The sequence below is a fragment of the Callorhinchus milii genome, unplaced genomic scaffold, assembly GCF_018977255.1.
Source record: "Callorhinchus milii isolate IMCB2004 unplaced genomic scaffold, IMCB_Cmil_1.0 Scaffold1, whole genome shotgun sequence".
NCBI classification, from domain to species: domain Eukaryota; kingdom Metazoa; phylum Chordata; class Chondrichthyes; order Chimaeriformes; family Callorhinchidae; genus Callorhinchus; species Callorhinchus milii.
Genome location: NW_024704742.1, coordinates 84158560 through 84185146, shown reverse-complemented (window position 1 = coordinate 84185146; position 26587 = coordinate 84158560). Strand labels below are relative to the sequence as shown.

Genomic DNA, 26587 nt, shown 5'->3' with positions numbered 1-26587 from the left:
TGTTCAGATGGAGGTTAAAGATCCCACGCCACTGTTCAAAACGAGAAGGGAGTTTCTCCCAATGTCAAAAATCCCCCAAATAAAATTGATCATTCATTTACTTTGTGGCTATCTGTGGGACATCGCTCTATGCAAAATGATTCCTGTGTTTACGTACAAAACACAGAGTCACTGCACTTTGTAGTATATACTGTCATGTACTTTTAGACATTATCCTGAAATGCAAGGATTACTACTGTATTATCTATACATAGAAAGTGACCTCTGAAATAGGTATGATGAGTAGATGGAACCAATGGAATTGTACCCCGGTGTGAGTCGAGGTCTTCAGGGAGAGAGAAAAAAAATTCAACTTGTATAATAATAATACAACAACAAAATTACATTTATAGAGCACCTTTCACGTCAGGAGGACATCCTAAAGTGCTAATAATCCTTGCATTTGATGTTGCACCCTATCATGTTGCTGAGATGTCTCAAAGCACTTAAGCACTTCACAGGATATATTGTAAAGTGCAGTGACTATGTATTTTGTGAGCGAAATGTAAAATTAGTCTATTCAGAAATATTTGTGGAATTACAAATTTTGTTTGAAAACTCATTTAACTCATCAGAGTTAGAAAACCTATTCTTCTCATGAGATCTGCAGTTGTCACTGACAAAATAAATGTTGTTTTGATTTGTTATCCCTCTTTTCATTTCCACCCACAAAGGCTCCCATTTCCATAGACGTTTGCCAGAAATATTTCCAGAACTGACCAATTCGGAAAACTACTGCCGTAACCCTGGCGGTGAGAGTGAGCGTCCTTGGTGCTACACTATGGATCGATCGATCAGATGGGAATTCTGCAATGTCCGTCTATGCACCAATGGTATGTGTTTCCACATACAGTGTGTCAGAAGTGCAGTGGAATTGTTATGTCTCAATGCTAGCCAAGAATAAATCACTCATGACTGAACTTGAAAGCAAGGAAATTATGATGAATATTTATAAGGTAAAGGGTAGGCCACAACTGAAATGTTGTGTGCAGGTTTAGGCAGCGCACTATAGAAAGGATGCTAAAGCCGTGAGAGGGTGCAGTGTGGATTTACAAGGATGATACTGGGAGTGAGAGGATAAGGCTTTGAGGAGAGGTTGGAGGATTACTTTCACTGGAGCAGAGTAGATGTAAGTGAACAAAACGGCTTGGGAGGATAAATGGTGAGGAAGCTTTTGCTCTGAAAGGTGATTCAAGGACAAGAGGACATAAATATAAGATTCTAACTAGGAGCATAAATAAGGAACTTGGGAAGTTTTTCTCTCCCAGAATATAGAATACATTGCTAAGGGTAGCTGTTGGTATGAAGGAGATTGGAGGAAATTATAAATGAATCAGATATGCACATATGGAGGAAGAACATTGGAGGCTATGGGGATAAGCAAAGAATTGGGATTAGAATAGATGTCATTATTGGAGGAGCAAACATCAAAACAAATACAATGGGTTGAATGGCCTCTTGCTATGAGGTAGACTTCCATGGTTTACTGGTAAGCAAAGAGTTGATCCTCCACAAGTACAAATGAAATATAGAACTACCTATATTACCTCTTGATCTCAGGTAGGCTGTTGGAGGCAACTTCAAAGGCAAGAAGTGTTCCCCAAAGGGAGAGAGAAATAGATGGAAGGCAAGTCAGCCTGACTCACAGGCGTTTCTTTCTGGTTTGGAACAGAAGTGGTCCCTCAATAATATATGTTGTGAGAAATAAACAAAGTTTATAAAATCGATCTGTGTGCTTTTACAATAATTTTGTCTATAACTTCCTGCTGACACTGGTGGGTGTAGACATGCAAAACGGAGCATGCAATGTGAATTCTCACCTTATATGCTACACTTTTCACCACATAGAACGAAGACCCATCACAGACAGATCGTTCTCATGCCAACCACGTGTGAATGTTTCCAGTGTTTCTTAAGTACTGTACTAAATAATCACATTCTCAAATGTGCCTTTTCTTTCCAGGAACCCCAATAATAGGTGGGGAGACAAAGGCAGGAACATCCAACACCCCGATCCTTAACTCTGCAACCTACTCCATGACTGTCATCATTTTCATTATCTCAGGCTTTGCAGTCATCGTGTTACTGATATTCGCAGCTCTAATGTGCCACCGGCAACAGAAGGAATGGAAGAATAGGAAAAGGTGAGAGATGCCTTTGTGCTATTATTTCCATAAAAGGAATGCAAATGGGTAATGTGAATTGAATTGCTTCCTGCCCCTTCTATGTTTGTCTCTATGACCAGGTTTGAACAATGCAACTTTAGAAATTCATTGGATTGCAACTTCTAGTTAATTGCAATTTCTGGTTTGTAAAATTCGTTTCATTTGTAGAACATTGTTGTGCGCAAATTGGCTGCTGCGTTTGCCTATAAAATACGCAATCACGGCACTTCGTAGTAAATCATGTGAAGACACATTGAGATATCCTCCCAGTGTGCTATATTAAATGCAAGGATCATTATATATACATGATGAAATGTGGAGCTCTAGTCAGCAAAGCCTGAACAAAGACTTGCCTGGAAAACAACAATCTCAGCTACAAGGAAAATTCAGATTGGTGTAAACTTGATTTGGTTGGAGCACTCTCGTCTCTGGGTCCAGGCAGGGCGAAACCTTGGGCAAGTTTCCTTACTCCACACACAGCCTAATAATAATCCCTCCAAAACCCAAAACAATAATAAATTGGTCATTTTCAATCTACGACTGTTTGTGGGACATTGCTGTGCGCAATTGGCTGCCGCGTTCGCCCACAAATATACAGTCAATTCACTTTACAGTGTGTTCTGTGAAACGCTTCGGGACGTCCTCCCGACGTGAAAAGCGCTATATATCAAATGCAAGGATTATTATTATTATTGTGTGTTCAACCCTTCGCCCTTGAGCTGTCCATGCTGACACTCCAGCACAGTACTCAGATGTGTTGTCCTTTGGATGAGATACTAAACCAAATCCCTGTCCCTTAGGTAGAAAATGAAGAGCCTATCACTGACACTGAGTCAAATGGCCTAATACTGTGTTGATTTTTATGGTTCCCTGGACACAACTTGAAAAGAGAAGGGAGTTTCTCCCTGACTAACAATCCTCCAAATAAAATTTGTAAGTAATTTCATGGCTATTTTGGGACATTGTGTACAAAATAACTGCCATGTTTGCCTACAAAAACAACGACTACACTTGGCATTAATTGCTGTGAAGCACTTGAGATGTTCTGATGTTATAAAATGCAGACTACTATTATCTGGCTTCAAAGTGTTTATTTAAATACTATCATTATTAGTCACATTTTCTTTCTACTTACAGAGGAGCTGAAACACCGACTCTAACAGCTTTTCCTTCAGAATTGCTGCTCGACAGACTTCATCCCAACCCAATGTACCAGAGATTACCCCTACTTCTAAATGCTAAACTGCTCGGCCTTGAATACCCAAGGAATAACATTGAGTATGTGCGAGACATTGGAGAGGGAGCCTTCGGAAGAGTGTTCCAAGCAAGGTAAGGATGTTTTCAATCTTCAGATGAGCAAAGCTCAACAGAATTCCATTGTGAACAGAATTGCTTACAGCGCACCACCATTGATATGAACTTTGGTGATTTGGACAGTGATCCTCCGAAACACACTTTGAAATCCGAAGCCATTTTTTGGTAATTTCTTTTAAAACTTTTAAAAAAGGGAGTTAGGAATTCAGAGGTGACTGACCGAAAATGCAGTCAAAGATATAGACTGACTCGTCCTGAAATGATTTAGCAAATTGGTGAATTCAGTCTCAACTATGAAGCTGGTTTTCTGGTAGTTTTTAAAAGAAATTATTGAAAAATGGCTTCAGGTTTCAGCTCTGAGATATTACCCTACATGAAGGGCTCTATATAAATGCAAGTTGTTGTTGTAGTGAACACGGCTTTTGGAGTTTTTTTTATATATGATTAGATCAACTGCAGGGTAGTGTTTATCTGTTTGATCTCAGGCAGATAAACACTACCCTGCAGTTGATCTAATCACATATAAAGAAAACTCCAAAAGCCGTGAACACTAACCTTTCCACAGATCCTAGAACACATCTGTTTAGATTTTGCCTGAAATATGGTGTTTTTCTATGAAAATAACATTTCCCATACATAAATCAACAAAATCTATGCAACCTTCACATTGCGTGAGGCATGCTGCAGTTTCAACTGTCCTCGATGCAATGGATAAACATCATTAAAAAGTTAAAAGCCAGTTTGGACGTATGCAGTTAGGAATGAGCTCCCAAGCCATTTACAAATTCCCAACTTAATTAAGGGAAAAGTGCAGGAGTTTATGGACAAAATTAAAGCTTTCCAAATTGACCTCATTCAAATTGTTTGAGATTGGGATGACACCCAAGTGGTCTCTAGTTATGCTAAGACTGGCCTCAGGGTTTGCAAATGGAGATTCAGCATAACAGGAAGCTGGTGTCAGAATCCAAATGTGTCATTCGGAATTAACATTTCAAAGTGTAGCTTGCAGAATCAACTTTGAGTAGAGTTGACCTGATCTAACCCCTCCCTCTCCCACCTGGAAAGTCCATTTCTTGATTGAACTGAAACACCGGAGGCTGCTGGATAGTATATTACATAGACAAGCATTTAGAAATGAACAGAATGTTATGTATGTTTGAGAGTTATATAGATTCCAGCTGTTCAGCTCTGCATCTTGAAGACTGCAGCGAGGCCATATAGGCCTTCTCTTCACATGTGCCAATGGAAGTGTGAGCAGGCATTTCCTGTTGTAGAAACTTCCAGAGCCAGTACAACTGTATAGGGAATTCATGCACTACACAACATTCCTGTTCAAATTAAATTTCGTGCAACTTTAAATCCTAGCCCTTGATTACATCACCGCATTTAATATCTGACTAGGTTATTTGTTAAAGCTGTAAATGGTCCCAGTACACTATCTGGCAGCAGTATCACCTCACAGCAGGATATAAGTCATCGTTGAGTAGCAACACACATTTGGATTCTGAGGTGATCTGGCATTAAAACTCTGCTCACCACAAAATAGTAAAGGAAATGTGTATAGATCATATCTCAACTTGTGAGAGAAAAATAGCCAGCACTGTGGACAAAGGAAGTTAGTGTAATGTACAGCCATACCTGTGTTCTGTACTAACAGAATGGTCTTTTGATATACTGGTACCAGTCTGATACATTTGGTAGCACTCTCACCTCTGGGTCAGAAAGATGTGCGTGACGCACTAGATCAGGAGTGTGATCTCAGTCAGCCTGGTTTACATAAACCTGTTGAAGTGTTGGTGTGACACAAAGTACAGGATACCCAGAAAATGCAGGTACATACACTGGGAGGGCGTTGTCACAAACATAAGCATTCGCAGGGTCCTTAAGCAGGCAAACTCTGACGACTACCAGCATCAAACCCTTCCCAATTACTTATAAGTGCCTTCGTTCCTCCGGGTCTGGCTTCCTCCTTGTCCCCAGAGTCCTCCGCTCCACCCTCGGCAGCCGTGCTTTCAGCCTCTATGCCCCGAGGCTTTGGAACCCCCTTCCTCACTCCCTTCGCCTCACCCTCTCTCTTCCTATTTTCAGGTCTCGGCTGTAGACCTTTCTTTTCAACCGCGCCTTTGGTCACCTTCCTCCCCCTCCCCCTGGCTCGGCCCCGGGATCCGTTACTGTGAAGCACTCTGAGACACCAGGGCGCTATATAAATCCAAGTTGTTGTTGTTGTAATAATTATAAGTACTTATTACTACTTACCATTTACATAACGCCCGTGATTCTAAGGCTCGCAACCCCCAGCCCTCCCAATATTGGGGGGCATATTTTATTGAAAAATACCCACCCCTTAGAATCAAGTCAATACATTATGACTTGATTGTGGAGTCCTGTAACTCAGTGGTTAGAGCACTCACCTCGCAAGCGAGTGACCTGGGTTTGATTTCCGGAGGGCGAAATGTTGGGCAAGTTTCCTTACTCCACACACCTCTGTTTACCTAGCAGTAAGTAGGAACCTGGTTGTTAGTCGATTGGTGGATCGCTTTGCCAGGGGTAATAACTCCTTCAGAAAAATAATAATAAATTGGTCACTTCAATCCATAACTGTTTGTGGGACACTGCTGTGCACAATTGGCTGCCGCGTTTCGCCCACAAAACATACAGTCAATTCACTTTACAGTATATTCTGTGAAGCGCTTTGAGATGTCTCGAAGATGTAATAAACCGCTACATCAAATGCAAGGATTATTATTATTACCTCACTACTCAATAAAAATGGAGTAAAATTAGTGGAGCTTCTTAACATAAGGAAGGAGTTAAGATTCACCGCAACTTTCACTCCAGACTACAATTCCCAAAGCTCCTTCTGAGTCTACTTGTCTGATCAGGACTCAGTACATCATGGAAGAACATCTGCTCCATTATAGAAAGGGTGAAACTGGCTCCCTCCTATAACAATACAGCAGATAGTGATCACAGTGTGTCACTGTTTCCAAAGCAGAAGGAATAGCCATCAACAGCCCAATGAGTGTTGTAACTCCTCCATACGTTCACGTTCTACTGATTGTGTGCGAATGTGCTCTCTTATACTATCACATGTCTAGCTCTAGTGCCACTGCTACTCCAAATAAAACTTTCTATTTCCCACATTTTTAAATGATATCAACCCTATAAGTGGATTAAAGCTGAAAATCAACTTCCTCTGCTTCAAGTATCACTGCTAACTATTTGTGTGGTAACCAGCACTGATTTTATTCCTACAGAAATGAATTAAAAGATTTGTTTCACAATGCAGACATCAACAACAACTTGCATTGTATAGTGCCTTCACGTAGGATAATGTCTTGGAATGCTTCGTAGGGGTTGGACGACAGGTTAGGAAGAAAGGGAAGGGGAAAGATAACAATAACATGGTCAAAGCAGTAGGTTTTAAAGTGGGATTAGAGTATAGATTAGAGGATCCGTCTTCAGACAAGACGGTAAACCAAGATCCTGTCTGCCTGTTCAGGTGGACAATAAAGCTCCCATGGCACGTTTCTTAAAGAGAAGGGAATTTCTCCCGTTGTCTGGTCAACAATTCTCTCAAATAAAATTGGTCACCCACTCCATGGTAGTTTGTGGGACATTGCTGTGCGCAAATTGGCTGCCGCATTTTGCCCACAAGATAGAATCACTCCACTTTACAGTATGTCATGTGAAGTGCTTTGAAATGTCTCGACAACATAAGGATTATGAAAGGATTAATATTATATGGATAGAGAGGGGGTGAGATGGAGGGTTAAAGGCAAAGTTCCAGAAGTTGGGGGCACAATGACTGAAGACGACAACAACAAATTACATTTGTATTGCGCCTTTTATGTCAGGAGGATATCCCAAGACGCTGCGGACAACATTGTTATTCTTGTTACTGATGCTAGTGGACCTGTTCAAAGCCCATGAGGTACTGTGTCAGATACAGCATTCAGCCCTCAGAATACCCAGCAGTGTTGTATACAGTACATATTGTTACGGTGAGAACCATCCTTGCTGATATATCCGTCAGCAGAGGTGAACATTTCTGCCAATTAACTTATTTATAACTTACCCTAGAAATTAGAAACTGTGATCTGTTCCTTATCTACTCCTGTAGAAGCTGTGGATCCCATTTCAAGCACAGGAAATCCTTAACTGTTGACTATTAAGCTTTCTGAATAGCTGCTATTTTTCACTCCAGTGCTCTCTTTTGAGTCCTTGGGTACAATTCAACACATTTTGCCACAGCACATTGTGGCATGTGATGGTTCAGTTCTGCTCACTCTGTAAAAAGTGCCACCTGTTCAGCTTTAGGTGAAAGAATCTGGTAATTTCAATAAGGAAATAACATCAACAACAACTTGCATTTACAGAGCGCCTTTCATGTAGTATAATGTCTCCGAGCGTTTAAGGATAAAACATCAAGTACTGAATTCTCTCTATTTTAAGTCAATGAGAATAATAATAAACTTTGAAATCCGTTTTTTAAGTAAAAATACTCAAACAGAGTTAAATGTGCAGTGTTAAATAAACAATACTGGCATAAATTAACATGTTAATTATTGTGAATAGCAAGTTTTACCCACCGTTTCCAGTTATTTCCTTCTCAAATTGCAACCATTAACATTTAAGATTCTCAATATATTTTAATCATCACAAATACAAATCCCATAAATAAATCTATGAACACATCTCTCATCTTCTCCCTTCCCAGCTCTGCACTTATTCTGCCCCTTTCTTAAACAAAGCAACTTGTACTTGTATAGTGCATTACATATAGAAAAACACCTCAAAGATATACAGAGGCGGAATGTGATTTACAGAGGCTCTCTGCCTTCTGGATGATCTGTGGAGGGTAAAGCTGTGGAGCACATTGGGTTTGGGCTGCTTTGGGGCTGAGGTTGGGATTTGGTCAGGCACCCAACAAATGGCTTAAAGGAGAGTTCATGGTCAAACAAAACACCAAGATCCATGAGTTGGTGTGAACAGCTGGGGGGAGTTGATATGGTTAGCGCCGGGGTGAGGACTGGTGAAAGCCGAGCAGGATAGTCTCGGTTTTGGTCGACATTTAGTTGAGAAAGTTAAGACTCATCCAGGACTTGATGTCTTGATGCCTGTCAGAACAGCGCTGTCCTGAGGTTGAGGGTAGAGGCAGATGAATGGAGTTAGATGTCATCTGTGTACATATGGAAGTAAACCCCCATATCTGCAGATGTTAACAAGAGGAGCATGTAGATGAGGTAAAGAGGACTGAGGATAGGGACCTGAGGAATACTACATGTGATCACTGGCTCGGGAAAAACTGTCAACCCTAAATAACAATGTGTTTGTTTTATGTTTCCTGGAGATGTTAGAAACATTTAACACCTAAGGTATTGTGCAAATAACTTCTAAATGTGTAGGGCAAATATAGAGGTGCTGTGCTGGGATACTTAACCCAACTCCACACAGTGGCTCGGAATTGCCTGCCCACAGCTGTCTGACAGTTCTGGTAATCACTGCCCACCGGTGACATAAAATTATACATTACAGAGAGCCTCAGCCATCTGCTGGTTTTCATTTTATAAAGAAAAAAATCATGTCTTCATATACCATGCATCTGTATTCTTAGTTTACGTTGATTTATATTCGTACTGACTTAAAACAATTTGAAGAAAACCCAATAACGATGCGGTTCAGACTTCTAATCCCGATGTCCTCTGCTGGGATTCTAGCTCTCTGCCTTCTGGTTTGTATCATTCTGCACCAGTTCCAAAGTTCACATTTCCTGACTTGTTCCATATGGAAACATAAACCAAAAGGAAAAGATACTTAAACCTTCCAAGAAACATTAGTCTTTTCTGAAACCACCAGGACTGATTCAGAATGGCATAACTAATGATCGGCAGGTCAATGATAAAATATTAATGGTATTTCAGCAGCCACAATCGCCAACATCCTGCCCTGGCTGAGGTCAACATTTGGCTTGTGTTATTGTGACAATGCACTTACATCACATAAGATTAGATTTACTTCATGGATCTGCACATAAATTAACATGCACATCGAGTGCGTTGTAATTTGGTTCAGATAAAGTAACCTTTAACATTAGAAATGCTTGAGGAAACAAATCAGACTTTGCGCTACATTATGTATATTCTTAGTTTATACTAATTTATAATAATAGGAGTCTTGTAGCTCAGGAATTAGAGCACTCGCCTTGCAAGCGAGAGACCTGGGTTTGATTCCTGGCAGGGCAACACATTGGGCAAGTTTCCTTACTCCACACACCTGATAATAATCCCTCAAGAAAAAAAAACAATAATAAAATTGGTCACTTCAATCCACGACTGCTGTGCACAATTGGCTGCTGCGTTTCGCCCACAAAATATACAGTCAATTCACTTTCCAGTATATTCTGTGAAGCGCTTTGAGATGTCTTGAAGACGTGAAAAGTGCTATATCAAATGCAAGGATTATTATTATTATTTCAAGACAAAAAATTGCTAAGCCTGTTGAAATGTCATACAGATATATATATGTATATATATATGCATAATCACAATGAACAACACAACACACAGTTACCCCCACCCCCCTAATGGCTCAGTTGAAACCCATTGACTAATGTGAAACACAGTTGGATATCCTTGAATGTTCCTTGCTTCCATGCCTGGTCCATGTTGTAGTTGTTGACCTAAGATGAACAATGATTGCCCTTTGTGTAGGTACCGTTTATACACATGACTCAATATTCTCCAGAATTAGGTAAACAGGGTGCGATCCTCCAGGGAGAAAGTCCATATTCCATTCCAAACATGGGAAAATTTCCATGTGTAGGCAACAAACACATTCAGAATTCTCAATCTGGTTTGGATATTCTTAAGCATGGTGATAAGTTTCCCCATGTGTCAGACATCTGGCTGACCAAAAAAAAACATTTCTTTGTAAAAATATCAAATATGATATAAAACAAAGATATTTCCTTGAAGAAGCTGAAAAAAATAGTTGGTGGTTTGGAAAACCAGACAGTTCAGAGTCATTTTACGTAATCAGGTGGAATATTACTGCTTTGAAGAAGTTGACAGAAATATTAAAGCGAGAGTCCTTGAGTACAATAGTTTGAGATCAGAATTGTTATTAATGATAGGTTGAAGCAGGAGGAATCCCACAAGGCCAGAATTATTGATGTCAAAAGTTTGATGGGGAAGATAAACTTACTTAACACTTAATATGAAGAATGTTAAATTAAAAAGAAACAAACAAGAAGCTCTTCACTTCAAAATGATAATGATTCACACAATTAAAAGTGCTTCACTCTTATACATAGAGAAAAAAATGAATAGTTTGGCATCTGGGGATAGTGAGATTAAAAATACAATATCAGCAAAATAAATGAAATTCTGACACCATTTATCAGAGGGGTCAGCGACATCAGAGAAAAAAGTGGCAGGATGTATAACAGAGTCCATAGAAGTGGAATGGAACAGTCCTCTTATGGGTAAAACAAGATCTAGTGTTGGCAGAATGAGATTGATGATGAGCTGTTAGTTTGTTCTGATGTTAATAGTGGTGAGGGAATAGAGAGGGTGAGAAAATTGGGATGCTTCCTTCACAAAAAGAAATAAAAGATGGGATTCAAAAACAGAAACAGGAAAGCACCAGGTCACGGTGGGATCGCAATGGAGAACTGAGAAGGTTCAATTACAGTGAGAGTATGCAACTCTACAAATGAAGCACATGCATTTACCACTGGGTGAAAGGTTAACATATCCCCATCTATAAATCATGCAACAGAAATAGCTAGGAATCCTATAGAGTAATTAGCCTTCCAAACATTGTGGTGATGTTTAATTCTCACCATCTTCTGTCTAAGTCATTCGGGTGACCTGGTTACTTACTTAATCCACACATCAGTCCAGCAGCAGGGAACTGGCGGAGTTTAGCGGGGCTAGTACACAATAAATTATGGTCAATAAAAATGCAGGAACATAAAATTTAAACTTTATCCTGAATTCATCAATCCATTGGCTCGTTATTGCCGAAGTAAGCCGGAAGTCACTCTGGCTCAAAGAATGATTTGGCTCCAAGATTTAGGAAATTTCAATTTGTTCACTGACACCTCAACAGGAAGCAGATTAGATAAAAATGGAAGAGAGTTGAACAGTTGTTCTGGATCTTCAGCTGTGAGACAGGGCTTTTTCCTGACCTCCTGGCTCTGTAATACTTATTTCCATCCACACAGGATGGAGGATTTGTGAGTCACGCATGCTCTTCATCTGTGCAGATGATGAACGTCAGCTTGGCTCAGTTGGTTACACTCTTGCCTCTGCTTCAGAATGCTGTGGGTTCAAGCCTCATGGTCGGGACTTGAACTCACACTTAAAGTTGACCCTCCATCACATAGCTAGCAGAGGGGTAGATGCATGCAACAAGACTGCACTCTCCCCAGCCCCACACACACAGAGTGTTAGCTGGGTGAGCATTGGCAGAAGTGGGGCATTCAACTGAAGTCACATCTGCCTGTTCAGATGGACATTAAAGATCTCTTGTCACTCTATTCAAAAGGAGAAGGGAGTTCCCCTGGCTGCCCCAACAACCTCTATTAGTGTATTGGTAGCAGATGAAAATTGGATGCTAAACATAACAAAAATAGCAACAATACACATGAAGTGTATGGTGCCTTTTACGTCGGGAAGATTTCCCAAGTCCCTGGACATCAGAGATTTGGAGTTGAGTTAGAGCATGAGATCAGGAGGGGTGGAGGGCAAGGAGAATAGGGATAGGAGAGTGACAGAAAGTGCAGTCGAAGAGGAGGGTCTTGAGAAAAGCCTTGAAAGAGGCAAGGGAGGGGACGAGGCGGAGGGACTGTGTGATGGAGTTCCGAAGAATGGGGTTATGATACTTTGCAGCTCAAAATTATCAGTCAAAAAAGAATATATTTTTTGCGGAAAAGCAGGATTGGAGTCAATTCTTTCCATCATACCCACTCCTAAAACTCACATGAATATCTAAGAAATAAAAAAGAACATTGCAATGCTATCAGAGGAGCCCTTAGGTTTGGGAGAAAGTACTGAAGAGCAGCAGGAGCTTCTTTAAATGTACAACAGCAATAAAATTACATTTATAGAGTGCCCTTCATGTCGGGAGGATGTCCCAAAGCGCTGGACAGTAAGGGGTCAGGACCCGAGCATGGGGAATGGGTGGGGTAGGGCTGAGGGAAAGCAGAGAGATGGGAGGGCAACTGAAGGCACGATCGAAGAGGAGGGTCTTGAGGCGGGCCTTGAAAGAGGCAAGGGAGGAAGCGAGGCGAAGGGACTGTGGGATGGAGTTCCAGAGTGTGGGGGCAAAGAGGCTGAAAGCCCGGCCACCGATGGTAGGGCGGGTCGGGCGGTAGACGTGGAGCAGACCGGAGCCCGCTGAACGTAGGGAGTCAGCAGGTCAGAGAGGTAGGAGGGGCAAGTCCATGGATGGCCTTGAAAGTGAGGACGAGGATCTTGAATTAGTATATCTGAATGTATATCTGAGTAAAACACAGCACTTTGTGCAGACTGAAATGTGAAGTATTTGCTCCCAAACTGAGAAAATCCAGAACATGTTTTTATGAAGAGTTCTGGCCCTCCATACCATAAGGCTTTGCCTCCAGTATTACAGCACAAACTACGTGACCTCAGTCAGCTCTAAAGTAAAACACCACCTCTTGAATTATTGGCTAAGGTTGTCTAGACATGAAACTGACAGGCTGCCAATATTATGCAGAATGAAGGCGACTGAATACAGAGCTAGTATTTTCGTATGGCTGAACTTTTGGAGAAACTCTGCTTAAAGAGGAAGGTTTGGGGAATATATGGAACAAGCTTGATGGAGCAAGCTTCTGTTTTAGAAAAAGACTAACAAACTAAGGACATTAGATGCCTCTCAACATGGAGGCATAGAGAGAGGCCAAGCCAAACCATCTACACTGATCTGTAAACAAAGAAAAACAATTTTGGAAAAGAAAAGTAAAAAGAAAGAATATCTTGTCAAATTTCAAATCATGAAGTATGAAGGAGCATTTACAAAGTCTGAATAGAGTTAGGGGAAATTGGTGTAGGGTGAAGTTGTGCCCAATGTGCCCAATGAATGTGCACTCAACAAGGAATTTAGGAAATTGGCTAATGTCTAATATTTACCTCAAGAAATTCATTTAAATTTACAGTGGAATACAAGAGGATTAGTCTTGTAGCTGGAAGCTACAAAGACCAAATGGATCTCAGTCTTTTATGGGACAACAATAATAGACCATTGGTAATATCTATTTTAATGTATTATTACTTTTCAATTGTCACAGATGTTTTTTTTTTGCAGCAAAACCTGGAAATGCAAATAAAATTAATTTGTTCAGAAGTCCAAGGGGTTGATATATCTTGATAAAGCAATTGAACTCATAGTCAAGGCAATGTTGGGGCGGGCAATACATTGTCAGAAGTAGCATCCTTCAGATGAGACATTAAACCAAGGTCTTGTCTGTCTGTTCAAGTTAAGATCCCATGACATTATTTAAAACAAGAAGAAAGTTTCTCCGACTAAACTGGACAACAATCCTCCAGATAAAATTTGGCATTCACTTCATGGCTGTTTGTGAGATATTGCCATGCACAAACTAGCTGCTGTATTCGCCTACAAATAAAGTCACTACACTTTACAGTAAAATCCAGTGGAGTGTTTAGAGATATTTTGACAACATGATAAGTCTCTATATCAAATGTAAGGATATTATTGCAACTGGGGTGCCAAAGGGAAGCCAAGAGCCTTCTCATAACTTGATTTGTGTTCTAACCAGCCTAGCTTATCAAATGAAGATCATACTACATTCGAACTCTATTAAAAAAGGCCAGAAGTACAGGAGACAGCTACATGCCTCCATTCTCCATATCTTCAGAATAAGAAAGGAAATGCAAGCTTTTCTTAGAGTTTATATCCGTGAACCTCCCTTTGTATATACAAAGCTAAGTCAAGATAGGCATAATATTATTAACAAGGACTTGCAGTTCACTTTTTGGGTTCAGACCAAATGCTTCAATATTATGCTGCTGAACAACAACAACAACAACAACAAGATTCCATTTATAAAGCGCCTTTCACGTCAGGAGGACGTCCCAAGGCGCTGCACAGTTGGGTCATGACCCGAGCAGGGGGGAAATGGTCAGGGTGAGGGGAGGGAAGGGAGGGAGCGAGGAGGGGGGAAATGGTCAGGGTGAGGGGAGGGAAGGGAGGGAGCGAGGAGGGGGAAGAGAGTCGAGAGGGGAGCTGAAGGCACGGTCAAAGAGAAAGGTTTTGAGACCGGCCTTGAAGGAGGAAAGGGAGGAAGCAAGGCGAAGGCACTGGGGATGGAGTTCCAGAGCCTGGGGGCTGAGAGGCTGAGAACAATGCCAGAGATGTGTTGCATCAAGTTTCATAGAATCCTATAAAATCCTACTGCACAGAAGGAGGTCATTTGGCCCATTATGCCTGTGCCAACCCTTTGAAACAGCTAACAAGATGGAGAGAACCTGTGCTAACTGAACATGGTGAGGTGACTCAATCTTTGACTTGCCATAATTGAAGAAAGAATGCTTAAAGTCAACCGCAGCTTGCCAATTAAATGAAGACTTTTTGGATTGATACAGAATGCAGAAGTGCAGCCAGAGTAATTCTTGTGCTCCCGTCTTAAGTACAGGGGTCTAACTCCTCTTCTGGTAGTGGTCTTGTCATGATCTTGAAGCCTGAGATACTGATCAGTTCTCCTGAATGTTGCAGGCATTCCCCAAATGCAATCATCACAAGTTTGGATAAGTATATTCCAGGGGTGAAGAAATTCCACCTGAATCTAGCCTAAGACTTTTTCTTAGCATGTTTAGAGCATGCAAATATTGTAAAAAAAATCTTAAGTCAAGGCTTAACTTTGAAGCCAATTTTCTATAGTTCTTTAAAAGAGGAACCTACAGAAACCATGCTCAAACTTAAGATTAAATTTAGGAAATGTCCAAAATTTGTTTTGGTTTAAAATGCAAGGAAAAAGCTCAGAACCAGGTGGAATTTCTCCAGTCAGGAGCTAGGGAGGTTTCTCTCCACAACCTGTCAAACAGGGCTATAAATTTTAACTATCTTCAATGAAGGAGGTTGTTCCCCACTGAAAAGAAGCTTTGCATGACCTTTGCTGTATAAACATCCAGTGGGTTTGTTTATAATAGCAGCATTTTATATTTATTGGCAAGATAAGGTGGTAGGAAATCAAAAAAATAATTCACCTCCCAATGAAATATACAGTAAGAGAAGTGCATATGTCAGGAATAGATGGGGTAAAGCTTATGGTTAAAATTCCTTAGCTAAAGCCATCAAATGCCACAGACCTTACCCCATTATTGTGATTTGACTCTAATCACCCTGGTTTTCTGAAGTGCCATTGGAGGAATGTGCAGAAGAATTTCCCCCATTGCAATAATGTTTCTGGTTTCCTTTCAGGGCTCCTCAGCTTCTGCATTATGAACCCTACACCATGGTGGCAGTCAAGATGCTGAAAGAGGAAGCCTCGCCAGACATGCAGGCAGACTTCCAGAGAGAAGCAGCCCTAATGGCAGAGTTTGACCACCCAAACATTGTCAAATTGCTAGGTAATTACTGCTTTCTTAACACAAGCCTTGGGGATGACGTGAGTGACTAAAAAACAGAGATATACGGTACAGCATTATCAAAAGAAACTCACAGTTTATCTCTAATAATTGCCCAAAAACTAATGAACCTCAGAGATTTGGAATCTATGCCAGTGTGAATCTATGTGTTGCACTATACATTCCTCAAGTCATTCAGTGTATTTACACCAGATATTTTGAAAGCCGCTGCGGTTCCCAGTGTTTATGTGAAGTAGCATCTGTTTTTCTGTCTACTCTGCTGATTCAGGGAGCATGCAGGGGCTGGAGTCAGGGTTTGAACTGCTCTCATTTAAACAGAAATTCTTCCTGTTGCTCTTTGCTAATAATACCCAGAAAAGGTATCAGCAAAAGTAATGCCTCTTGCAATCAGAGTGGGCTCAGCCCTTGCTCTTGATGTGCCCTGTTCACCGCTAAATGAAAGAATGCAAAATAACATTCTGCCTACAATGCATCATTACTGTAGACTATCGTAATGTGGGTCTTCAGGTGGACAGAAATACATGCCTTGCCTACCAAACACTCGTCACTATCACTTAAATTTAATTTCAAGAGAAATCTATTGAGATTTCCTAGGAAAGAGAGGATCACGATTACCAGATTGGGAGCCATATTGCCATATGATATCAAAACCAGTGAGGTACGGAAAAGAGGATATTGACCTTTGCTCTTGTGGTCGGTACTCATTCCTTCAGAGCCAGGAATCAGGGAGGAATTTTCCAGGCACATGTTTTTTCCACAAATTGAACATGCTTTGGGGATGTTTCTCTCAGACATTGCTGTACGCAAACGGGCTGCTGCGTTTGTCTATAAAATACACAGTCACTACACTTTACTGTAGCTCCCGTGAAGCCCTTTGAGACATCCTACTGACATGAAAAGTACTAGATCAAATGCAAGGATTATAATTATCATTATTATCATTAATAATTTTCACCTCCACTTGGAGGGGAGCGAGGGTCCAGAACCGAGAGAGATGTGTAAGTGTTTATTGTGTGGCAGGTGGAGTGGGGGAATTCTCCAAACCCAATGGTTCAGTGTTTTTTTTTGCTCTTTCCTATCTGTAATAAAAAAAGGAATTTTGTTGAATTGAGTTTTGGAGAGATAAGCTAGATTGTGATGTGAGAGATAGAAAGCTGCACTAGGTGTTATTGTGTATCGATAAGTAGTTTTCTAACTCCGTTTCTTTGCAACATTAATTCTTGATCGCCTGACTTTTAGAATTTGGTCTTATTCAAGTGTGAGGTCCTACAATGACCAACTCATTGTCAGTGTGTTTACTACATTTTATTATTTGTCCTCACAAACAAGTCATTTGGAGCCTGGTGCTTTCATGTTTATTATTGTAACTAGTACCATCCTTTAGGGTGGTTTTAGTTACTCAATGTTTCATGCTTCATGTTCTGCACACCTTAAATCTTAAATCTTGCACAGTTAACCCTAACCCTAAGTCATCGGGGGTTTAAGTGAATGCTCTGAAGGATCGCCAAATGGGAAAACAGGGAGCCATAAAGTGGGAAATTTAAATTGCTTCTCGAAGATGCACAGAGCATCTCCAAATGACCTGACCTGATTATGACCTGACCTGATTTGTTTGTTGCTCCCTGTAAGTAAACCCCTGCTTTCCTCACCCTGGTGTTTCCCCAATGGCACATCTAACACAGGAAATTCACTGCATGGAGAATTGCAAGGCCAGGCAGGTTTCTACAAATACCAAAGGTAATATTAGAAATTGAAAGAATTGCTATGTGCTTTAGCAGTGAGATCTTTGATCATTGCACCCTGGCACAGCACCTAAAATGTGCTTGAGCTATTTGCGCTGGATGGTGCATTAGTTATACTATATCGGGATGTTCTAGTAAAAACTGTGTCACACAAGAGACCAAACCTGAGCTTTACAGGATGAACAGAGAAGAGCAACAAAACTGCCCACCTCCCCCCACCGCCCCATCACCATGTTAACTGTGAACTATGAAAAATGATTTGATAAGTTCAGACTCTTCAACCTTGAAAAGAGAAGTCTTAGAGGAGACTTTATGGCGTTATATAAGATGCTAAAAAGGGATTGAGATAGCAAAACCAGAACAATACTTCCAAATGCACCAGAGCAACAAGACAATTGGGCACAGGGTCAGAGTTGCAAAGAACAATTTCAGGACACACCCTAACCAGAGGGCAATCAATGACTGGAACTGGTTACTGGGAAGGGGGTTAAGGTCATTATGCCAATTGAAGAAATAGGCTTGGTGATATACTGGGAGTGAGCAAGAGAGGCAGGGAGCGAGGGAGGGAATACAATGGACTGGTTGCCTTCTTCATCCAAACTTCATGTCACCTTATGATTAAAAATCCTACTAATAATAATAATAATAATGCTTGCATTTGATATAGCGCTTTTCACGTCGGGAGGACGTCCCAAAGCGCTTCACAGAATAGACTGTAAAGTGAATTGACTGTATATTTGTGACTAGGTCACTGCCTTGATGAAAAAGTGTTTTGCAATTTTTTTTCAAATATTTATTTAATATAATGAACTAAATAAGTAAAGCACATATCATACATGGGGCATTTTTTGTGATAAAAATGACTCTGTCACTCTCTTCTTTCTCACTTCCTTTGTCCAGGAGCAGTGCGGTTTTTTCCCTCCTGGAAATGTCCCTCTGGCAGACAAGTGGGCAGAGCAATATCCCACAAACATTGAGTTATAATTAATTTTTTTTGAAGAGATTATTACCCCCAGAAATGTGATCCGCCAATCAACTAACAACTGAGTTCCTACTTACTGCTAGGTAAACAGGCGTGTGGAGTACGGAAACTTGTCTAAGGTTTCGCCCTGCCTGGGAATCGAACCCGGGTCCTCTTGCTTGCAAGTGCTCCAACAACTAAGCTACAGGACTAAAAAAATTACATGATCGGGGATGGAATGAAAGCTTCCGATTTGGCAGAGTATTGTCATGCCATGTTATCCTGGGTCAGATTATTGTAAATCCCCAAAGATAAACATAATTTTTAAACCTCCATCTCAACCACGCCCAGAATAGATCTTTTAAAAGTAAGGACAGTTTTGTGTTGCAGAATAGCCGTGACATTTCCAGGGACGAAATGTCTACTGGCAACTGCTAGGTGATGGATGTGTTATTACTATAACACACTTTGAGGCATCATGTTGCAGTATAATCTTTAAAGTACTAACAATAGTCCTTACATTTGATATGACACCTTTTATGTCAGGATTTAATGTGTATAGTAACTGTGTATTTTGTAGGTAGTCCAGCTGGATTATATTCTCAATCAGCCATACTTAAATGCAACAGTATTTCTTTTTTGTTTCATTTAAAAGCACTTCCCTCAATTTTTGGGGTGTTTAAAAAAAAACTCCGGTTGTCTGACACATGCGGAAACCCATCACTAGGCTTAAGAGTATCCAAACCAAACTGAGAATTCCATGCATCCCATCTAGTCATTTGGTCACTCAATCTATCACTGTTTCTGGGACACTTCTGTGTGCAATTGGCTGCCGAATTTCGCCCACAAAATATACAGTCAATTCACTTTACAGTGTGTTATGTGAAGCGCTTTGGGACGTCCTCCCGACGTGAAGAGCGCTATATCAAATGCAAGGATTATTATTATTATAATAGAAATGCAAGGATTATTATTTCTACATATGGTAATTCCAGAGACAGGTTGTTGTAATGGAATGTGCACAGTCTCCCTGGAGGGACACATCCTGCTTACCTAATTCTGGAGAATAATAGGCGCAGATTGGCAAGAGCCAAACCTTGGGGACCTCAGAATATGCAATGGAATACCCCTGGAGTCTAACCAGCTAAAAACGCCTTTCATATTGGGATAAGTCCCATCGAAACAGTGCACTATGAATTTACTGTTAACTTGGATATATATTCAGGGCCTTGGAACTTACAATCCAAGCTGACAGTCCTCCATTCAGAATGCATTCTTAGCTCTATATTGCTTGATACAGCACACATCTAGGGCACACAACCTTCCCTTTTTAATGGCTACATCACTAAACCTTGATCTCCTCCATGCCCTTCATTCAATAGGGCAATGATATGGTTTACTTCAAATCCTCTAAAATATAGTTGTTACAGGTATTGCACTTTTTTAACCTATAATATTCTAATTTTAATTCTTCTATTGACATTCTCAGCCTCCTCTGATCATAAAATATTAATATCTCCTCCATTATCAAAAGTCTTTCAAAGCAAGTTCAGTTTCCTCTTTGTACAATGCACTTATTTTCCCCTCACCGGCTGTTAATTCAATAGAAAGCCCAACTTTCTATATTTAAGGAGAAATTGCTAGCATCTCCCTTGCACTCCTGGATGGAAATCAAGTAAAGGCTCATTGTCTGATAAGCAATCCTATCCTCAGCTTCCACCTCTATCCTCTGTCTCTCCTTCACATCAATTCACAAAATTTGTCATTCACCTGATGACTGTTAGTCGGGCATTGCTGTGTGTAAATTGGCTGACACATGCACCCAAAAAATAGTCACTGCACTTTACAGTCTATCTATCCTGTGAAGTGCTTTGGGACGTCCTCCTGAAGCGAAAGGTGCTATACCAAATGTAAGGGTTATTATTATTTTTTAATTCCTCTTGTCTGTTTTGTCAATGTTACTGTGGCAATTTTCCTCTGAAACTTTAATTTCTTTGCCCTCTAAGCACCAAATGCATTACTACAATTGTTGCTGCCTGTGTGGTCACTGTGTTGTAACCAAAGCCCACCATAGCCCTGTCCAGTACCCATCTCTTTCTTTCCCAGAAACCAGGGACTAGAATTTCTTACCTCCCTGAGTTTTCCCTCTCCCCACAGACTATAGCCTTTAAACATTCAAGGTTTGGGTCATCTAATCACTCCTTATCTTGTTTTCCTTACTTATCTTTTTGACCTTGATCCAAGCCTCCAGTTGAAAATTGAGAAGCTCCAGACACACTCTCAATTTTTTTAAAAACAAATTCCAAGTAGAGCATGACATTGTTTTACATTCTGTCAGACAGAGGTAATTGATACCTGGTTAAATCTCAGGTATCAGAAAGGAATTAAAATGCATATAACTCTGTCCACACTAATTTTTATGTAGAGCCAAATCAAACTCCTTCGAATTTGCAGTTTCAAGATTCAATTAGCATTTTCAAAGGAATTTTCACAGACTCATAAAATTTTACAGTGCAGAAGATCATTTCATCCATCAAGTTTGTGTTGGCTTTCAGAACAAGGGTAATTCACTCCCACTGCCCTGACCTATTTCCACACCCCCTTTCCCTGTACTCTACTTTTGTATCCCATTTTACTGTTTTATACTGTTAATTCTGATATAAATCTGATGTATGGAGCTCTGGTTTGGATACTGTTAAGCATGGTGGTGGGTTTCTGCATGTGTTAGACACCCGTCTGACCAAAATAAAAAGGCTGATAGAATTTGTGGCATTTTTTGCACCACAAAAAAAACTTGACTAGGGCAACATATTTTGATTTATCAGTTGATTTTGTTTCTGAGATACCCTGAGCTAATCTGTATTTATCCTCATTGCATGTCTCCCATTATGTCACTTTCTAATACTTTACAGCTGAAAAACACTTGCCTATAAATAGAAACTTTCCTAGAATAAACGGTACACAACAGATCAAAGTACAATGTGGTAAATGCCAACAGGGTGTAATTCAATTTGTTTTATAAGACTTTGGTTCAAATGTTTTCAATTAGTGTTCTCACTATATTCTATTTTTTTTTGTGTTGGGATATGTAAGGGGTGACAATATGAGAGGCCTGAACTTCCACTTAGTCTTAGGCTGTATGACTATTTTGTCTTAAAATGTAGGACCACACAGAATTGTGGAAATTCCCAAATTCGGAGTCTTACTTTCGATGTTGTTTTCTCATAGTTGTTAACAATAATGCTTCCATTTGGTTATTGGGACTTGGAACTCATAGAGTCTAAGTTGACACTCCAATGCAGTGCTGGGTGGTGTGCTGCATTGCTGGAGGCTCTGTCCTTCTTTTATAAAAAATCTAGTCAGAATTCCCATTGGGATTCTGCCCATTGGGAATTCTGCTCTGGAAGTGGATTGCATCAAGTAGTATTTTCTCCAGTTCTCGTGACCTAGTTCGAGTAACTGGAAGGAATCTTAATTGGCATGATTTACATTCTTTAATAATACCTCACACTTGACTCCAATACCATTAATAAGACTGCGCGTGGTGGGCAGATATAAGGGATGGAGAAAGTAGGACTGCTTAGCTAATAAGGGGAAAATAGTTAAACCACATTTTGAGATATCTGTAGACTAGATATGTCATGCATAATCCTTGCATTTGATATAAAAGATGCATAGAAGATCTGAGAAACAAAACAAACATAATAATAATAGTCCTTGCATTTGATATATCGCCACATCACATCTTCAAGATGTCTCAAAGCGCTTCACTGAATATACTGTAAAGTGAATTGACTGTATTTATTATATAATTATGTGAGCTTAGTGGACAGATTTAAGGCAAAGGGCATATAGTATCCCAGTGTTTGAATTGCTTCCAGTATTATTAAAAACCACAGAAAGAATGCGCAAGATAATTGGCTTCAATTAGTTGTTAGTTACATGGCAAAACAAAATTGCAAATAATTTGCAAATTTGCAAATAACAGGTTGTCAAATCGGCAGGTAAATAGATTCTATACAGGAAAAATGGGCTGCGCATTGCTGAATGTGGAGCTAAGCTGCTGGTACACATGATATACACAACAACAGTGATTCACTTAAACAGACTTTTGTTTGGTCAGCCGGGTGTCTGATACATGCGGGAACTCAACACCATGCTGAAGATTATCTAAACTAGACTGAGTTCCATACATGCCAAATATACATGGAAATTCCCATGACTGAAATGGAATGTGCACTCATTCTCTAGAGTCGCAACCTGCTTATCTAATTTCAGAGAGTATTAGGCACAGGTTGGCAAGAGCCAAGGCTTGGGGACCCCAGAGTATGCAATGGACCTGTCCGCTCCTTCACCCCCCCACCCCACCATCTGCGGTTGGGCCTTCAGCCTTTCTGCCCCACCCTATGGAACTCCATCCAACAATCCCTTTGCCTTGCTCCCTCCTTTGACTCCTTTAATTCCCATCTCGAGTCCCTCCTTTTCGACCGTGCCTTCATCACCCTCCTACCCCAACCCTCCCTGCCCTCCACCCCTCCTGATTCCAACACCCAGCTTAGTTCCAAATCCCTGACTCTCCAGTGCCTTGAGACGTCCTCCTGACGTGAAAGACACTATACAAATATAATTTGTTGTTTTTGCGTAATTTTCTATATCAAGAACAACACCAACAAAATTATATTTGTATAGCGCCTTTCACATTGGGAGGACGACCCAAGGCGCTAGACAGTCAGTGTTTCGGACCCGAGCTGGGGGTCGGGATCGGGGAGTGTGGAGGGCAGGGGGGGGAAGCAGGGTGATCAAAAGCACGGTCGAAGAGGAGGATCTTGAGATGGGTCTTGAAGGAGGCAAGGGAGAGGCCGAGGCTGAGGGACTGCGGGATGGAGTTCCTGAGGGTGGGGGCAGAGTGGCTGAAGGCCCGCCCACCAATGGTGGGGTGGGTGAGGCGACGGACGTAAAGCAGGCCGGAGCCCGCTGAGCAGAGGGAGCGGGCAGAATAGTAGGGAGTTAGGAGGTTCCAGAGGTGGGGGGAGTGAGGCCATGGAAGGCTTTGAAGGTGAGGACCAGGATCTTGATCTGTATCCTCTGGGTGATGGGAAGCCAGTGGAGTCAGGGGAGGAAGTTGTAGCGGACATGGGGGAAGGCAGAGCTGGCTATGGCATGGATGTGGGGTAGAAAGGATAGTCGAGGTTCAAACAAGACCCCAAGGTTCCAGACAGGCTTAGTGAGGTGGAGTGTGCATCCTTGGATGGTGATGCTGTCAGTTCCTGAGGTGTGGAGGCGCTGACTGAAGAAGAACATTCTCCCTCCAGATGTACATTCCTTGTTAATCAAATATTTCAGAAGAAAATGGAAAAAGTCAGTTGTCTTTTAATTTACACAGCAGAGTGTATATCATGTTGCAATCTTGATGTCTGTTTCCCTTTCCCTACAGGAGTGTGTGCTGTTGGGAAACCCATGTGCTTGCTGTTTGAGTACATGGCTTTTGGAGACCTGAACGAGTATTTACGCAGACGATCCTCTATGAACATCCGCACTTTGAGCCAGATTAGTCTTGCAGGACGGAGCACTGGGTCAGACACTGACTTGTTACCCCTAAGTTGCACTGACCAGCTTAATGTTGCCAAGCAGATTGCAGCTGGCATGGCCTATCTGTCTGAACGGAAGTTTGTTCATCGTGACCTGGCTACAAGGAACTGTTTGGTCGGGGAGAATCTGGTGGTTAAAATCGCTGACTTTGGACTTTCAAGGAATATCTACTCTGCAGACTATTATAAAGCAAACGAGAATGATGCTATTCCAATTCGATGGATGCCACCAGAGTCTATTTTCTTCAATCGTTATACTACGGAATCAGACGTGTGGGCTTATGGGGTGATCCTGTGGGAGATCTTCTCCTACGGCATGCAGCCTTACTATGGAATGGCTCATGAAGAGGTAATTTACTACGTCCGAGATGGAAACATTCTCACGTGCCCTGAAGTCTGTCCACTGGAGCTTTACAACCTGATGCGTCTTTGCTGGAGTAAGATGCCATCTGACCGGCCAAGCTTTGCAAGCATCCATCGCATTTTGGAGCGCATCCACGAGCGTATCACAGCTACGTATCAAGTGTGATGCATCTCCTGCGCTGTCATAACTCCACATGATGAGACATCTGCCTGCCTGTCCCCCTGCAATCATGATAATGGTGGCTGGGGCACTGCCGTGTACAGGTCTGAAATGTTGGACCGGCAGCCTTCGACACACTTGACATGGCCCAGGGAGGCTGAGACTCTGAGGACAAGCAGTTCAGAATGATGGAAACCAATAGTTATATCCACTTTAAGGTCTATATTTCAACCAAGGCTGACCTAGGATACTCATACAAGATGAGACATTGTTCTGAAGGAAAACCATATCCATTGTTTATAACCCTGGTTAGGGAATATGGTAGACATTTATTTTTTAAATGTGTATATAGTGATGTATTATTACTAAAATAATATTTTTTATCACTTACCTGTTTTTTTAAAAAAACATGCTTCATCAACATTGAGAAATAAGAGTGAAATATCTTAACGACTGTAGAGGTGTCTTTCAGCTAGAGGTCTGTAGAAAACAGTGAGCCGTTTGGACAGAGAACAGATGGGCAGGACCTATCCAAATGCAATAGTGGAGACTCAATGATATGGACTTTGTCAGATGTTTTACTTTGCTGGATTGAAACTGCTGGATATAAATTAAACAGAGATATTGCAAAAAATATTGCACAAGTATTGCCGACAGAATAGATTCCCTAAAGTCAGATTAACAAATCTCCACTGTATGTATAGCAAGTTCACAGAAAACAATGGTTTGATTTCCATAAATCAGTAAAATCCCACAGACTGTCATCATCACATTATTGATTCCCTCTTTCAGAAGGCTGCTGAAGTTAATCGTGTGGGTATTTTTTTGCCAAATAATTTAAATGGATTGTGATTGAATGGAAATACTTTAGGAGAGGCAGAATTTGAGTCTGAAGCAATGCTGGAATTTTACTTTGCGTTCTTTTGAGTGGTCAACAGCAGTAGAAGCAGGCCCTAAGATCTGCTAATGATTTTCAGATTCCATTCAGACTGAGTCATATGTCACGCAAGCCATTCGCACACCACCAGAAGACTGGGCTCCTTTACAAAGAGTGGTATTGGAGACCGGATCCAACATAATGTACATACATAGAACACATGCTTTAATCTTCACCTTCTATAAAAACTCCACTGTGCTCGAGTCAAACGGGAAAAAGTTCTTTTAGAAACTACTTTTGGAAATAGCTGGTGAGTGGTCTTTTGAACAATAAAGTGTTGTCAATACAAAGACTGTCTTATACTTCCAGTGAGACAGAGAAAGTCTGTTATTCTTCAGCCTGTTGAAAGGTTTGCATTGATTGCAGCATTCTTTATGTTATAGTTGTGCAGTACAATTAACATGAAAGTACTTTTTCACACCAAAATGCCAAAGACATACTGGCAATTGTAAATCAGCACAGCTGGATACAGGTTGCAATGTTCTCAAGAGATAATGTGGCTCTAGTCAGCTAGGTTTTCTCTTGGAAAAGTCTAAACCCAGGACTTGTCAGCGACTGAACATTGAACAACGCCCCATTAATTAAATTGGCAACTAATTAGTTGTTAGGCATCTTAGGGTTGAAATTCCGTGAGCCAAATATTGGAAAAGTTTAATGTTCATTTGCACTCAATTATACTGGGG

General features: G+C 40.9%; 1 protein-coding gene across 1 annotated transcript in view; it reads left to right on the top strand.

Annotated features, from left to right (window-relative positions):
* LOC121851997 (muscle, skeletal receptor tyrosine protein kinase-like) overlaps positions 1-25990 on the top strand; it is a 26234-nt gene extending 244 nt beyond the window's left edge. Inside the window, exons 2-6 of the mRNA XM_042346129.1 lie at positions 714-872; positions 2003-2183; positions 3342-3533; positions 15987-16135; positions 24291-25990. Coding sequence (XP_042202063.1) covers positions 714-872; positions 2003-2183; positions 3342-3533; positions 15987-16135; positions 24291-24973 — 1364 coding nt within the window. The 3' untranslated portion in view covers positions 24974-25990. The remainder of the gene's footprint in view (positions 1-713; positions 873-2002; positions 2184-3341; positions 3534-15986; positions 16136-24290) is intronic.
* The last annotated feature ends 597 nt before the right edge of the window (positions 25991-26587 follow it).